Below are 16,901 nucleotides of genomic sequence, written 5' to 3'. Positions count from 1 at the left end.
ATTAAGCTTTACGTTGCTCTGATAAAATCGTATTTACGTCTACCAAACGTCATAACTCACTTTTGCATTTAATAATCAATGTTTGGCAGATTATTTGAAACTAGTAGAGCAGTAATAATTTATGAAGACCTGCAAACATGTCTGGGATAATCACGATCATTTGAAAATCTGTGGTTGGAAACATGTATGTCTGTGATGACTGATTAACATACAGAATAAAATCCAGTCATACACATACTATTAAGGAGAATGTTATGGTATAAGAGGATATGAATTTTAAATGTTTGCGTGTTTTAAGTTGCTCAAACCCATAGACGCCATGTACAAGTGATAGACAGCATTAGTGCTGTGTTAGATTTATGTAAGACCAAACATCTAAGCGCTGAGAATTGCTATCTGAAACTCAGATGTTTCCAAAACAAGGATATATATGTAGACAAAATAGATGGTGAATTGCCTAAGTTCCACTTAGGGTTTTATCAGTAGGCAGGTGAGGGCCTTCTACATATGAATTGTAAATCTGAAATTTTTGCTAAATATTGTACATGTATCTATAACAGATAGAAGTATTAAAAGTAACTATATGATAGAATATTTTTCAGCCATAAAAAGAAATGAAATTCTGATACATGCTACATGGATGAACCTTGAAAACATGCTAAATAAAAGAAGCCAGACAACAAAAAAAACACATATTATATGATTTCATTTATATGGAATGTCTAGAATAGGCACACCTAAAGAGATAGAAAGTAGATTAGTTGTTGCTTAGGGTTGGGATAGGTAGTGATAGTCAAAGGGTATAGTTTTTTTTCAGGTGATGAATATCTTCTAAAATTGACTATGGTGATGGTTGCACAGATCTGTGAATATACTGAAAACTACTGAATTGTATGCTTGAAATGGGTGAATTGCATGGTATGTGAATTGTATTTCAATAAAGCCTTCAAAAATGTATGCACATTTCAAAGAAAGAGAACATAAACTGCATAGACATGAATACTGAGAAAGAAATGACTTAAAATCACAGTTCACCAAACAGACACTTTCAAACCCAAACAATTTTTTTTTTTTTTTTTTTTTTTTTTTTTTATGCGTTACGCGGGCCTCTCACTGTTGTGGCCTCTCCCGTTGCGGAGGACAGGCTCCGGACGCGCAGGCTCAGCGGCCATGGCTCACGGGCCCAGCCGCTCCGCGGCATGTGGAATCTTCCCAGACCGGGGCACGAACCCGCGTCCCCTGCATCGGCAGGCGGACTCTCAACCACTGCGCCACCAGGGAAGCCCCCAAACAATTTTTTTTTTTTTTTTTTTTTGTGGTACACGGGCCTCTCACTGTTGTGGCCTCTCCCGTTGCGGAGCACAGGCTCCAGACGCGCAGGCTCAGCGGCCATGGCTCACGGGCCCAGCCGCTCCGCGGCATGCGGGATTTTCCCAGACCGGGGCACGAACCCGTGTTCCCTGCGTCGGCAGGCGGACTCTCAACCACTGTGCCACTAGGGAAGCCCCGTAGCCCAAACAATTTTATTAACCAGATATACTCTGGTTCCTGAACATAAAGGTGTCTGCCAAGCCCTTTCGGTGTCATTGGCACGGCAGTACTTCCTCGACAGTCACAAACTCTGTTCAATATTCTGATGGTCCAATAAATGATTCCTTTACAGAACTTTAGATAAAAACTGATGATTCATTTTCTGAGGCTGGAACTGAATAGGGAGACCAGAGTTTGTGCAGAGGAGTAACTGATCTAAATACTCGATCCTCCTTGGTAGTGCTCAGAAATTGCCCAAAATTTGATGCGAGCAGAAATCATCCATTTCCTACAAAAATGGATTATTTGGGACAGGATGAATGGGGGAAGAATTTAGGGCAGGAGAGGTTGACGATGATTTCCTTCCTCTTAACTAGCACCTAGAATGCCCCAGCAAGCAAGCAAGATAAAAGAGTCTAAAAAAAAAGATAAAAGAGTCTGATATACTTAGCATTTTATAAGTGTTGAAATCCTCCATTTTTTTTTTTAACAACCAAAAGGTGGTTAGGAGATGTTTTTCCAGAGTGAAATGAAACATTTTGAACTGTTCATTCCACAAATCTTTTAGCTATGAGATAATTATTAATTGCTCTCTATTACTTTAAAAACTGCCATGTAAAACCCATCAGCACAGCAGGAGATTCCCCGCCTTACAGCCCTGAGAGAGGTTACCGGTAATCTCAGCTAAGGGCAGGAAGGAAATTGAAGGTTCTCTTTCCAATGTCATGAGGACGGTCAATGAAGTGGTCAAGACCAGGCACCCTGGAGACCACATGCCTGGGTGTCAGCTCCAGCTTCACTCGCTCGCAGGCTATGTGACTTTGGGCAAATTAGCGAACCTCTTTGTGTGTCTCAGTTTCACATTTGAAAATGAATAAAATAATACCTACTTGTTGGGTCATTTTGAGCATTAAATGAGTTCATATTTGCAAAGCACTCAGAGCAGCTCCAAGCACATACTAACAGTTTGTTAAATAAATGAAATGTTAACTCAGAAATAAGACCTAAAAGAAACCCACTTTTAATTATATTTGCATTTTTGGAGGGGTACAGTTGATAGCAATTGCAAGTTATTTCATAAGCTTACTTCTTGACTTGCATTCTTACACTGTGTGAGTGTATGTTACTGAATTAGCAATAGTATTATGCGCTCCTGTGACCGTGCTATTTACTCTAAGCAGATGGAATAGATATTCACACAGTCTTTTGAGGATAAAGATTCCGTGGGATAGCTTGTGGTCTAATGTCACTGTTCACCCTTCTCTGTTGAGTTTCAATTTATCTTTAAGCTGAAGATGTCTGATATGAAAGACAGAAAACAGGGATGAATGCTGATGATGGGACTAGATAGATACAATGCAAAGAACACAGGCATGACAGAAAACCAATTCTCAGGGCCCTCTGATGCCCAGCTCTGACCATGGTGACAGCCTCCAAAGACATTAAAGAATGAGACTTGTCACCTATCAGATATGAATGAAAATATCTTGACAGTGAGGGTTCAAGACTATATATATGTAAAATTAGCCCCAAAGAGTTGTAGATACGGTGAATTTCAAGTGATGTAGATAAGGTGAGTTTTAAAGGTTTAGAGATTAGGATTTGTCTGCTAGTTATAAAAATGAGTTCCTTTAAAATATACATATCTTGTTTAATAGTTAACATGAGTATATGGGTCTGTTTACCCACAAATAATGAATCCTGAAAATTAAAAAAGGCCTTACGTTGCATATTCATTATTACTGACCTATTGACCTCAGAACTGGGCAGTCCACTGAAATGGAATATCTAGTAATAACGAAGATTTAAGAGTGCCTCCAAATAATTAAATAAAAAATTATGAGATTTGCAAATGTTTCGTCATCTAAGAAAAACGATCGTTAACACCTCTTCTACTCTTCTACACAAATCATGCAATGATGAAACACATGAATTATTAATGAAAATGTGATACACATGTAAAACCATCTTTGGGGAAAACACACACTTAATTCTACATCTTTTTTTTGCATCTTACCTCTCCTCCTTGATTGCTTATTTAAATCATAAATACCTTTCCATGTCTTATATATGGTGTTTAAAATTAACATAATGATTGTTACTACCTAATTATCATGTTAGTACATTGTAAGTTGCTGTACTATGTCTTTAACAGTATATGTTTAGACATAGCTAGCTAGGTTTGCTATCATAAATAAGATTAAAAAAAAAAAACATAGTGCATGTAGCTCTTTGTTTCTGTTGAATCATTTCCTTGGGAGAAACTTCATTGAGTGAGGTTACAGGGCCAAAAGGTGGGGACATTTAATGGTCCTTGCAGTAAAGAATGCTTTTTCCAATAAGCAAGTAACAATTTATTATTAATGCTATATGTTATTATTTTAAAAATTTGCTAAGTTAGTGAAATAATTTTTCAAATTAATTTGCATGTATCAAGTTACTAGCAAGAATAATCATATTTTATACCTTTATAATTTGGATTTTCTCTGTGATTACATTTATTCATATTCTTCATAGACTTAATTATTAAATGTGTATGTTATTATTCATTTAAAAGATTTCATCAGGTCTATGGATAATGACCCTTTGTCTGTCATATGTGATGCAAATATGACTTTTAGCCACTTGTTTTATTTTAGATTTGTAAGATTTCATGTTCAGATTTTTGGTAATTAAATGTGTAAAGTATAGTATGGCAGAATGAGATTAAAGGATAATGGAGATTTTTGCAACCAGAAATATTGTATCCATATTCTCTCGTAGAAAAAGGAAATGCTGTGTTTTGGGCTGTAGTATTTAATTTCATATACTGTATATGTTTCCTCGTTAAATCTGTGGTGTTACATTTCCAGAGTGAGAATCCAAAGTGATCTGAAAATATGTACAGTACAGTGTTTGGAATTTAAGTGGACATAATTTTAAATGTTCATCACAAACTGTTTTGATACTCTCCTTAATGGGAGCAAAGCAACAAAGATAAGCTAAACTCTCAAAATAAAGCACACGTGGATGCGGAAGAACGAATTTGAAGGTAGAGTTATGGTCTCGGACCAGACTGACTTTCCTTTTCCCTGCACCTGGGTACCCTCACCAATCCAAACATCTGCATCAGAAATAATTTTCAAGCTTATTTTCTGTTTAGGTTCTCTTTACCAAATGGTGTGAAACAAAATCAAGACACAGCCACATTAAATTATGTACAACGTTTAAAAATCATGCATTCTGTGGATTGTAAACTAAAATGCAGAGAATTTATACAACAATTTACTGAACAACTCTGAGTGAGTGGCTTACTCTGAGCTGGGTACAGCCCTAGGTATTACGGATACAGGGTGAATAAGGGATTATGATCAGAGCCCTGAGGAGCTTCCAACTGGTCTTTAACTGGTTACTTCAAACCTTGTTTCACTGTAGTGACTCTGAGACTTTCCACAAAAATCTGAAACACATTCAGTTAGCCAAATGCTCTTGAGAGGCATAGGTTGGAAAGAATTCTAGGAAACCAGAATGAGGAAAATACATATTAAATAAAGTTCAGTCCTCAGAATAGAAATTTATGATTTCATGTCCCATGAAGATCATAGGAATGACATTTTTCATGCAGGAAACAGGTGTCAGATACGGGATTAATGAACTAAGGTTTCAATACATAGAGCATCGCCAGGATGTATCCCTCTAGTCTTTGAAGAAGGACCAGCCCGGGTAGGGCAGGGACAGGCAAAGAGCAGCTGTAGTAACAACAGCACCGTTAGCAACACAGAGCTATTGAGTGCTTCGTGCCAAGCACTGCAGAATATTTTGCCTACATCCCCTTCATTTGCCAGATGAAGGGAATCTTCTCTCTGGCTCCAGCATTTTGTCTGTGCATTCACCCCTGCCAGTTTTTGATCAATGGATTCTTCCTTTTGTGTTTACCCACTTCAGACGTTGGAAGTGTTCATTCGTCATTTATTCATTCACTAAATATTTAGTGCTGTCACTCTGCTAGTGACTGGGACCACGAGAATGAACAGGGGAAAAAAGGACACTATACCAGCATTCAAGGAACTTTCTTTCTGGAAGGTAGACAGACCAGAGACTCAATGACTATAAAACAGTGTGCACATGGCAGGCCATCTGGTAGAGCCTGGGGATGAATGAGATGTATAGGTCTACGAAATGCTCTCAGTGACACACGCACAGTTATTTAGTATAACATGTGTGTAATAAATTATAAAATACATAATTATAATACACAATTGAGATTGTATTATACTATATATTATGTTAGATATATTGTATGTTATATATATCCAAAATCATTATATTTAGGTGAGTTAGCGATCCAAACGTCCATCAATAGGGGACCATTAAAATAAACAATGAGAAAAAAAAAATAAACAATGAAACACTGATGCGCTGATATGGAAACAGCTCCAAAATATATAATAAGTAAAAAAATGGAAAGTCTCAGAAGAATGCATATCATATGCTGTTTTTTGTGAGGTGCAGATAAGAATATAGAGTCACATTTTCTTATATTTGCCTAAAGACACTTTGGAGTCATTTTGTGAGGGGCGGATAAGAATATAGAGTCACATTTTCTTATATTTGCCTAAAGACACTTTGGAGTCATACGCATGACACTCAACAAACAAACAAGACAAAACGGGGTGGGTTGCCCGATGCGGAGCAGAGATGGGGGCCCCAGGCAAATGGGGACACAAGGGAAGGAGAGAGGATTTTCACCGTACACATTTTTATGTTTCGGAATTAAGTGAATGTATTGTCTATTTAAAAAAACTAAATTAACATATCCTGGAACTTTTGGAGGAAAGATGTCTACTTGTGGACCGTGGCAGGTGGATGAAGAGCTCGGCGGGGAGGACCCATTCCCAGCAGAGTGCCGCAGGCCGGGCTGCAGGCTCGCCTGCCAACAGGTCACACTCTGCATGGGTGGCGGCTGGGCTCCTGTCCGGGAGGGTCAGGAGACCAGGGTGGGAATCAGGCAGGGGCAGGTCGTGAGGGCCTCAGCTGACAAGGTGCAAATTCGGATTTCACCTCCAAGGTGACGGAAATCACCGAAGGTGATCAGAAGGAAAGTGAGTAATCACATCTGCACTTTCGCATCATGTCTCCAGGAGCTAAGTGCAGGTGTGACACTGGGCGGGGCAGAGCTGGGGCGGGGAGACTGATACTCAGGAGATCACTGGCCATGCTTCAGGTGAGGTGGAGATCCCGCAGCCTTGATCCCGGCTGTTGCCTTTGAAGATGTTGGCATCATCCCCTCCTAAATGAAACGTGCCCCTCCCCTCAAACTGTCCACAGCCTTTCCTGGGATTCCACTTGATCTTCAACTTGGTGTCGCTCACAATTGGCAGGAGGCCTCGGGGAGAGCTGAGTGGGGTGTGGATGCTCTAAGGGACCCTATCCCTTCTTTCTGAGCTCTGCTGTTTTTGTCTGTTTCCATCAAGCTTGTACACATTTCCTGTTGAATGCTTATGACTGGGATTTCGTTTCTTCCAGTTCCAAGCCCTGCTGTTAGGCGGGACAATCATACAGGTGGTGTCCACCATCAGAGCTGTATCCGCGGGTAAGTCCCTCAAACACTTCCCTCTCAACTTGCCAGAGAACTGCTGCCCTGAAACCCCTCTCCACCATCCTGGCTGCCCTTGCCGGCCCCTCCCTGTGTCCTTCTAGATATTCCCGGGCCTTCAGCAATTATAGGGGTAACCCCTGGGGCAGCAGGGCCTCTGGGACCCTGCCTCATCTTAAAGCCCTTCGCCTGTTTGCTTCGTTGTTGCCCATGCAGGGGCTGTTAAATCTTGCAACTGTTACTTTTTCCACTAAAAGCAGACGCTGAGATACAGGAAGTATTCCCATATCATCAGATTTTTTAAAAATCACAGTTCTAATCATTGTAGACATATTCGTATGAAATAAGTGGAAAATAAAAGAAAATTATATGCAATCAACCACAACAATAATACATAATTTGATCGCTGTGAAACAAAGTCAGGATATATTTCATCTTAACATAAAAAGAAAAAATATTGAAAATCTTGTCTGGCAGGTATATTATACAAGAAAAGTCAGAGATCAGCAACCTATATTTTTACTGCTGGAAGGCTGAACAAGGTAATGAGGACTGTATGCAGGTGGACAGCTCTCAACCGTTCACCAAACAAATGTGCTGAGGAATTAATTTGTAAGTGACAAGTACTTATAGGTGGCAACATACACTTTATTTTGTACGTTTCTCTAAAGTAGGCTCTTAATGTTAGTTCGGCTTCTTATCATAGAAATCCTTTCACCTTGCTGTTCATTTGAATTGGAGTTGCTATGGAGAAATGACTTTTTGATTCTACAGCATTCTACTGCATTCTAAAAACTTGGAAATCATGCCATCATGCCACAAAATGGGTTAGCAATTTTCTATGAATTTTTTTTAAAGGAGGGGAATCTGTTCACACATGAAGGATTCTAGAAAAATGTTTCCGTGTTACAAAATTTAATAAGAACATTTAGAGCCTAGGACCTGACGATAGAGTATTCTTTTACCTTAAAATAGACTGAAACATTTTAAAAGAAAATTTGCCTCCGTGTTTTTTGTTAAATTCAGAGATTTAAACATATACAGCTTGCCACAATTTCATATGTAACTGCCAGGAGAGTAAAGAAAGACCAGAGAATAGGGAAAGATTGATAAACATATATTGACAAGTGACAGCATATAGAAACCAAGAATAATCAGATCCCCTGTTACATTTCTGAAAGAAAATTCCTTAGCATTGCGGTCCAACCTCTTTGAATTTAGGGTAGAATTTGCCTTTCATTGAACTAGAACACTAAAAGATCTTTGAAGTATTTTATTCTAGTCTTTAGTCTTTCTAGAAAATTATAATTCAAATATGCTCTAAAACACTATTTTAAACCTTGACATATGCAGGTTAAAGAACAATAGTTAATAAATTATGTAAAGGCGGGTAAGACTGCTACATTGGTGGCTCCAAATGAGCCATGTCTCCTGATACTCTCACTTTTCTAGAGGCCCCTCCCACAACGATACTGGGCTTGGTCACATGACTTTCTATAGCCAATGGGACAACAGGAGACATTACTCTCAAGTAGAGGCTTGATTAAACGCTTGCATGTTGGGCTTCTCTTTTTGGGACCCAGCAGCCTGGCTGCAAGAAAGTCTGTCAAGTTTTCTTCAAAAAGAGAAGCCATGTGGAGGAGAATGTGGGTCAACAGCCAGCACCAGACATATAAGTGAGGACTTCTAGAATATTCTAACCACAGCAGAGCTCCTGGTGGAAGGTTCACGTGAGTGACCTGGCTAGTACCATGTGAAACAGAGCAATCCAACTGAGCCTTGCCCAAATTCCTGAGCCACAGGACTCTAAGCAACACACTGATACTGTTTTAAGTAATTACAGTTTGGAGCAGTTTGTTACACAGCAGTAGATAACAGATACAGTAAGTGTTAGCAGGGACTCCTAAAGTTCTTTCTGGAAATAATTCCAAGGTACATTCTTCATTGACATACACCTCTCGTACTTCTGTCATCTATTTATTTATTATTGAGCCTGTCTTTCTCATTCTGACTCTAACTCTAACCAGCTGGATAGAAGAACTGAGATGGTTGGTTCATGTGAAAAGTGTTGTGAGAACGGCTTTATTGTATATTGACTCAAACAAAATGCCAAGTCCTTGTTGGATCTCAAAGAAACAGCATTCTTGAAGATGGTATATATCTTAAATTAATTCCACTCCACAGCGTGATCAAACTGTGGCTGGGACAGTCTGGTGGAAAGAAAACGTCTTTAAGGAATTCCTAGCACATAAGCCTTCTGTGGTCCAATCAAACCACTGCCTCTCTGTTTCTCTATATGGAACTGTATCCTCACAACCAATTTCAGGCACTAAAATGTGTAGGACTCTCTGGAGGAATTTGTTTTCTTAAGAAGTAATTATTTGAAATATGAGGTTTATTAGATTGAGAAAGACATCCGGTGTATTTTCATCCTTCTTTCTTTGGAACTAACATGACTTAATAAAAGAATGCATTAGAAGTAGTTGCAGCAGTAGAAGTATATTAGGAGAAGAGCCCACAGTAGTGAATGGGCAATTCACCACTTCTAGGGGATGGTGGTACTATTCCACTGAATTGTGGGGATTGTATCTCAAGTTAGAAACTACAGCAACTAACTGGTTCTAAAAACAAAGTGTCTGGATACCAAGAGGAAAAAGATGTCACCTGCCATTAAGCATAACTACCGTTAGCATCATCGCTGCTATTTCCATTGTTTAAAGGATGTTCTCTGTGTGCTTATCTACGGCATTATCTACTGGTGGGGGGGTATGGATGGAAAGTTTAGATATAAAATGCCATTAAAGAGAGTCCTGATCGGACAAACGTGATACTTACAGAGAGTAGTATTTGGATGGCACTGTGGATGACCTCCAGGTACTGGAAGTCGACGATGCAGCCAGTGACGGAGACATACGTGTAATCGTCCATCATGCCGTGGGATGACGGGGGCAGCACTCTTCGGACACAGCCAGGCCCGTGTTCCCGCCACCACGACCGGTGCACAGAGATGTTGAATGTCATTAGATCTGTATCCTAGGATATAAGGAGATAAGAGAGCAAAAGGAGACAATCATATCCCATCATATCTTTGATTTTCACTTTAGGAAGAATTCAGGATGAATGAAATTGTTGAAATGATTTAAATTTCAAGTAAAAAGTGACAAAAGACAAAGTTAACAATGGCGACATGTATCATATGGCTAAATGAAATAGCTCATTTTTCACATCGGTTATAGTTATTCAATGTGGTGATATAATTCTTTGAATAATAACATTTCAAGGTTAGCACACATCAAAATTCCAGAGATGACATGTTTATTTAAAAGTTCCTATGTTTATTTAAAAATTGTATTGTCCACATTGAAATTTTCTTCTGTATTTTCTTGTTGCTCCATTGGCATTGGCATCACCATCATGAGTTAACATTTATTGATTTTTTTTTTTTTTTTTTTTTTTTTGCGGTACACGGGCCTCTCACTGTTGTGGCCTCTCCCGTTGCGGAGCACAGGCTCCGGACGCGCAGGCTCAGCGGCCACGGCTCACGGGCCCAGCCGCTCCGCGGCATGTGGGATCCTCCTGGACCGGGGCACGAACCCGCGTCCCCTGCATCGGCAGGCGGACTCTCAACCACTGCGCCACCAGGGAGGTCCTATTGAGAGATTTTTTGCCTGCTAGGCATTGTTCTGAGCACTTGTCACACGCTGTGTGTTCTTGCACGTACTATCATCATCCTAACTTACAGTAGGCTGAATAATGGTCTCCCCAAAATACATTTATGTCTTACTCCCTGGAACCTGTGGATTTTACCTTATATGGCAAGAAAAGGACTTTGCAGATGTGATTGCATTAAGGGTCATGAGATGGGGGTATTATCCTGGATTATCTGATGGGCCCTAAAGACAATCACATGTCTCCTTATAAGAGGGAGGCAGAGGGAGAGTAGACAGACACAAGGAGGAATAGAAGGACAGTGTGACCACAGAGGCAGAGCTTGGAGTGATGTGGCCACAAGTCCAGGAATGTTGGCCACCACCAAAAGCTGGAAGAGACGAGAAAGGATTCTCCCTAAAACTCCAGAAGGAGTGTGGCCCTGCCAACATCTGAAACCGAGTTTCAGACTTCGGCCCGAAGTCTGAAAATAAGCTATGAGAATATAAATTTCTGTTGTTTAAGACACCAGGTTTGTAGTATTTGTTGTATAACGATCATAAAACAACAACAAAACTAAACTAAAACAGGTGAGGAAAGAAAGGCAAAATAAATTGCCCAACTTCGTTAATAAATAAATTAAATGAACTGCCTATGTAGTGGTAGATCCAGACTTGACCCTATGCAATCTGTACTTTTAGCTGTGACGTGATATTATCCCATTACCGACTATGTTCCCCTGCCCAACCCCTTACAATTCCTCATACCCTGAAGGGAGCTAGATCCCTCCTCCCAAATTGTTTCCAAAAAATGCCACTACAGCTGAGCAAAAGAACAAAGAAGGCAATCCTTGACTTTTACATATCAAAATAGGCTTTCAGAGCTCTAAAGAGAAACACCAGTACAGGTGTTTAATTCTCAAGAGATGCCCCTTAGTATCTGCAGTGTCAGCCATGAAGAACTAAGGCTATAACGTTTTTGTCATAAACAATAGTTTGAAAAGAATAGATGAGGAACAAGACTCTTGACTCCCAGATAAGCTAAAGATTACAGCTGCCCGTGTGGAGCAGGAAGGAGGAGGTGTGATGATGGAGAGATGGCAAGGGCGCCTGTGGACTGTAGGCCGTGGACCGGGGACAGTGGATCGGCAGGGGAGCCAAGGACGCAGGAGCAGGTCCATTTCCCAGCCTCCACTCCACGCAAGTGTGTTCTCACTGGTGCCAGGGGGACCTGTTGAGTGGACACCACACGTGGCTTTTGCTCAGCCGCCCAGGGGCCACCCACCGCTGCTGCAGCACAAATGATGCCCATCTGTGCATCCCAGTGTCCCTCGGAGGACAAGTCCCCATCTCAGTGGCACAGGACACTCCTAAGTACCAAAATGGGGAACTCGGAAAACTTAGGGGAAGCTGGTGTGAAATGGAAAGTTCTTGAACTTCGAGGTGTCTGGGACTGAATACAACCAGCGTGGGAACCCCTCATCTGCTGTTACTCCCTGCTGTATGTGGTACCCATATTGCAAGGTAAGAAACATTTCCAGTTTAGGCTGGTAGGCAGTTACTTCACAGTTTTAGATTCTCCTCAACTCAAGTAATTCAAGCACCATTATAAGTATGCCTCTGATTAGATCAATAATAAAACATTTTCTATCTTTTTTGTTTGTTTTTTTTGGTTATGGTTTGCTGTACATATCATTCAGTTACCTTCACAGTTACAGACTTTTATGGATAATAAAACATTATACATCATCTTTTTTTTTTTTTTGGTTGTTGGTTGGCTACATGTATCATTTGCAGTTACCCTCTAGAGGGAAAATGTTATAGAAAAATATAATTGCTTTCGCAAGTGAATTCAGTTTCATACAAAGCAATTGACCTACAGGCAAACTGCAAGCTGCTCCCTTTCCTGGCCAGCAGATTTAATCTCTTATAGTTAGTCTTGGTCACTACAGAAAAACGATTATTTCCAATTTTAATAGAATTCATTAGGTTCAGGATAAACTAGTATGATCTCAAAATCCATAGCAATTTCTATTCTTTACGCATTCTTACCTAGTGGCCTTTTCTATTGCAGGACTGTAAGTTCCTTTCAGTATGACTTTGACTGAAATTTATAGTACCCAAATAAAAGAAAAGTGAATTTATGAAATAATGATACATATTTGTTACACTCACAGAAATCTCTCAGTGCAGTTCTCACTTGATTTGTTGGCACTACAACATATTTATAAACTGTTCTATTCTTTGCAATGACTATTAAAATTTGAATGAGAAAATCAATAGCATCAAATTATACTTAAAGTTTAGACCTCCTAAATTTGGTATAACATTTTATCACAAGTTTGTGTCTGATTTCTATCTCCTTCAGTAGTTAGATTTCAAACATTAAAAAACACCTTAACACATAATAAACTCAATTTCCTATGTCAGGCACGTCAAAGGAAATGCAACTCAGAAAACTACGATCTTTTAATAAAGAAAAAGTAAATAAATAAATGCAGAAGTTCATTTATTTTGTTGACATTTTGGCTATCATATCAAAGCATGTAGTTTTCAAACACACGGGTTAGTGCTAAACCATAGGTCAACAAAGTAACCTTAAAAATAATTGAGTCTCTCAAATGTCATTTCTTTTCCATTTCTTGGAATTAGAATATTATCTGAGAATTTAAGCACACCATGGTTAAGAAAATTGACAACTGATGTCTTTGCCATTGTCCTTAGAATTTAAGAGATATGGATAACGGTATTTGTACTTATGCAAGCGTATGTGATTACCAAGGGACAGTTTGTAAAACAAGGAGGAAGAAAGCAAGGAGAGAGAGAAGAAACATGAAGGGTTTGGGAGGTGTGAGGACAGCCTGGAGAGACAGAGCATGTCCAGGCCAACAGGAGAAAGAATTTCAGGGAAGTTGGTAATGCCAGAGGCAAAAACTCCTCCTAAAATAAAACAAACAAACAACAACAAAGAACAGCACTGAATTTGCTGAGTGGTGGGCAACGGGGGACCTTACAAAATGCAATGCCGGCAGAGTGCTGGGAGTGAAAAACTGCATTTCAAGGAACTGAGGGGATTGAGAAGAGAGGATTCGGTGTTTTTCATGAAGTTGGGAGTCCAGGTAGTAAGAACATGGGGTGGACAAGAGTCAATCCGTGCATCTGCTCACACTCGCAAAGTTATGACTTGAAATTATTCTAGAACACTGCTTTTCCCTGAATATCTACTCAACTAAATACTAAGTGTTTAAAAGCCCTTTCATCTCATTAGTGTGAATCTCAAACTTGTTCCCATTTTCTTCAAGTACTTGAGTAAAAAAAAAAAAAAAAAAGATTTCCAGAATTCTTTGAAATGCTCATTAACTGTGTACGTGGATACGCCTGCCCACATTTTATTCCCAGTAAGTGTAGCTACAGTATTGGAATCGGCTCACACCCTGAAAAATTCAATACTCACTTTCTATTACAGTAGACCACTATATAATTTTTCATTAATCAAAGAACTAGTCTTTCTCTTATTCTTCTTTGTTCTTTTAATCATCTGCTTTTTTTGGCATGCATCTCATTTAATTTTAGCTAATCCTCTTTATTTCTAGAAATGGACTCCCAACTACTAATAATCATTTTTTTCCTTTTTCCTTAGTTGTGGCTGGAAGGGTCATTGAATCCAATTTTGTATGGCTATCTCCTCTGTCTTTTGTCATAAGCCAGCCCATGTGCAAGTGAAAATGTGACTTTGAAGAGATGTCCACATGTATGTAAGAAAATAGATTTTGCTCAATTTTAGAGTTAGCTTTGGGTTTATATTTATATAATTAAATTCATGTCAGTTGAAATTTCTTTTGAAGTACTGTTTATCTCAGAATAGGAATTAGAAAGATTAAAACAAATGTCTTACATTTCTAATAATTTTCTTTTCACTGAAGCACCAAACATTTCAGAGTACTGTAGATCTATATCATGAAGGACAAACACAGTGCTTGGTAGTGAGGTTTACGTGTTTGGAGCCCATTATACAAAGACTTGGCATCAGTTTAATTACTGATATATCAATAATTACATGTTATTTTCCTATATTAAAAGCAGCTCTTAGGGATAAGCTTAAAAGGTTTTCAAGTTTCCATTTGAAAATGTTTGTCAGTTACTGTTGCTTTCTTTTTTTTTTTTTTATAAATTTACTTATTTATTTACTTTTGGCTGTTTTGGGTCTTCGTTGCTGTGTGCGGTCTTTCTCTAGTTGCGGTGAGCGGGGGCTACTCTTCATTGCAGTGTGAGGGCTTCTCATTGTCGAGGCTTCTCTTGTTGCGGAGCACGGGCTCTAGGCGTGCAGGCTTCAGTAGTTGTGGCACGTGGGCTCAGTGGTTGTGGCTTGCGGGCTCTAGAGCTCAGGCTCAGTAGTTGTGGCACACGGGCTTCGTTGCTCCGCAGCACGTGGGATCTTCCTGGGCCAGGGCTCGAACCCGTGTCCCCTGCATTGGCAGGCGGATGCTTAACCACTGTGCCACCAGGGAAGCCCCCTACTGTTGCTTTCTTAGAGAATTCTTCCTGCAAGCCATAGCACATCATAATTATTTAGGCCCATGCCACTGGTGTTGAATATAAAGAAGAGTCTGCAGAGTGAGGAGCAGCCATTGATCATTTTGATTTTGTTTCTTATCCTTACAACTAGGTATTGATAGGGCTTTTCTTTTTCTTTTTTTCTTTTTTTTTGGTACGCAGGCCGCTCACCGCTGTGGCCTCTCCTGTGGCGGAGCACAGGCTCCGGATGCGCAGGCTCAGCGGCCATGGCTCACGGGCCCAGCCGCTCCGCGGCATGTGGGATCTTCCCGGACCGGGGCACGAACCCGTGTCCCCTGCATCGGCAGGCGGACTCCCAACCACTGCGCCACCAGGGAAGCCCACTACTGGATTTTTTGAGGCACAAACTCCATTAAGAATTGAGAAAACCTAAAAAAAACCCAGAAGGTCACTGAACATCCATTATTGCTAGTGGGAGTGTGAATTTGTGCAGCCACTTTGAAAAAAGTTTTGTATATCCACTGTCGCTAGATAAATGTATGCCTTATGACCTAGTGGTCCCACTCTTGAGTAGGAATGCATTATCAAATGCATTTCTTAAGAAAGGTAAGTATGGAGAGAATCAGCCATCTTTCTCATGTGTTTATTAAAATAACTGAGACACTGTGCAAAACAAGGAGGAAAAGAACCATGGTGAAAGGCTGAATTTCTTTCCAAAACCATTGGATGCTGTGGAAGGATCCAAACGAACACCGCCCACCCTCCCCTCACCCCCAGTTTTCTAATAACGACTTTAAAGAAATCACTAGTCCCATTAGAGGAAGTGATATAAATGAAGCCCACCTCCTGCAGGACCACCTTGAAGCGGGTAGGGGAAATACAGCGAGAAATTTACAAAAGCCTGCAATTTGCAGGAAGACTTTTGTTTTTCTTTTAAATGTCAACCTCCCCTTCTCATATCCGTGTTTACTTTGTAGTTGTCCATTCATTAGCCATGTCTTGTTTTATGCTGATTTGCTTTTTTAAAAAAATCCATATGTGTGCACTTTTAAAAAATCCATATGCACAGCACTTTTCTAGAAGGACATACTTAGTAGTGGCTTCCTCTGTGGGAGAGGCATTGAAGGTTTGGGGTAGGAGATTTACTTTTTGTTCTAAGTCTTTTGTATTGTTTGAATTTATTACTGGGTATATATACAGTAGTGCCTTTTTAAATTTTTTTTGGTACGCGGGCCTCTCACTGTCGTGGCCTCTCCCGTTGAGGAGCACAGGCTCCGGACGCGCAGGCTCAGCGGCCATGGCTCACGGGCCCAGCCGCTCCGCGGCATGTGGGATCTTCCCGGACCGGGGCACGAACCCGTGTCCCCTGCATCGGCAGGCGGACTCTCAACCACTGCGCCACCAGGGAAGCCCAGTAGTGCCTTTTTAATTAAAATGTTTTTTACGTGTAAGTTACACTTAAAAAAACATGTTACCAGTTTTATTTTTTGAATTTTTTTTTATAGAGCAGGTTTTTATTAGCTATCTATTTTATACATATTAGTGCATATAGGTCAATCCCAAGCTCCTAATTCATCCCCACTTTTGATGTGCATCAGGTCCATAAGGCAGAACCAGGTATATCCCTGCAAAAA

At 40.1% G+C, this 16,901-nt stretch overlaps 1 protein-coding gene across 1 annotated transcript in view; it reads right to left on the bottom strand.

Annotated features, from left to right (window-relative positions):
* The window catches only part of NKAIN3 (sodium/potassium transporting ATPase interacting 3), a 313,028-nt gene that overhangs the window by 132,229 nt on the left and 163,898 nt on the right, over nucleotides 1-16,901 (bottom strand). The window contains 1 exon segment of the mRNA XM_065895129.1: nucleotides 9,941-10,138. Within this exon segment, the coding sequence (XP_065751201.1) occupies nucleotides 9,941-10,138 (198 nt within the window).

Source organism: Phocoena phocoena, chromosome 17 (genome assembly GCF_963924675.1).
Source record: "Phocoena phocoena chromosome 17, mPhoPho1.1, whole genome shotgun sequence".
Lineage (NCBI taxonomy): Eukaryota > Metazoa > Chordata > Mammalia > Artiodactyla > Phocoenidae > Phocoena > Phocoena phocoena.
The sequence above is the reverse complement of the archived record's forward strand: the minus strand, read 5'-3'. Positions and strand labels throughout refer to the sequence as shown.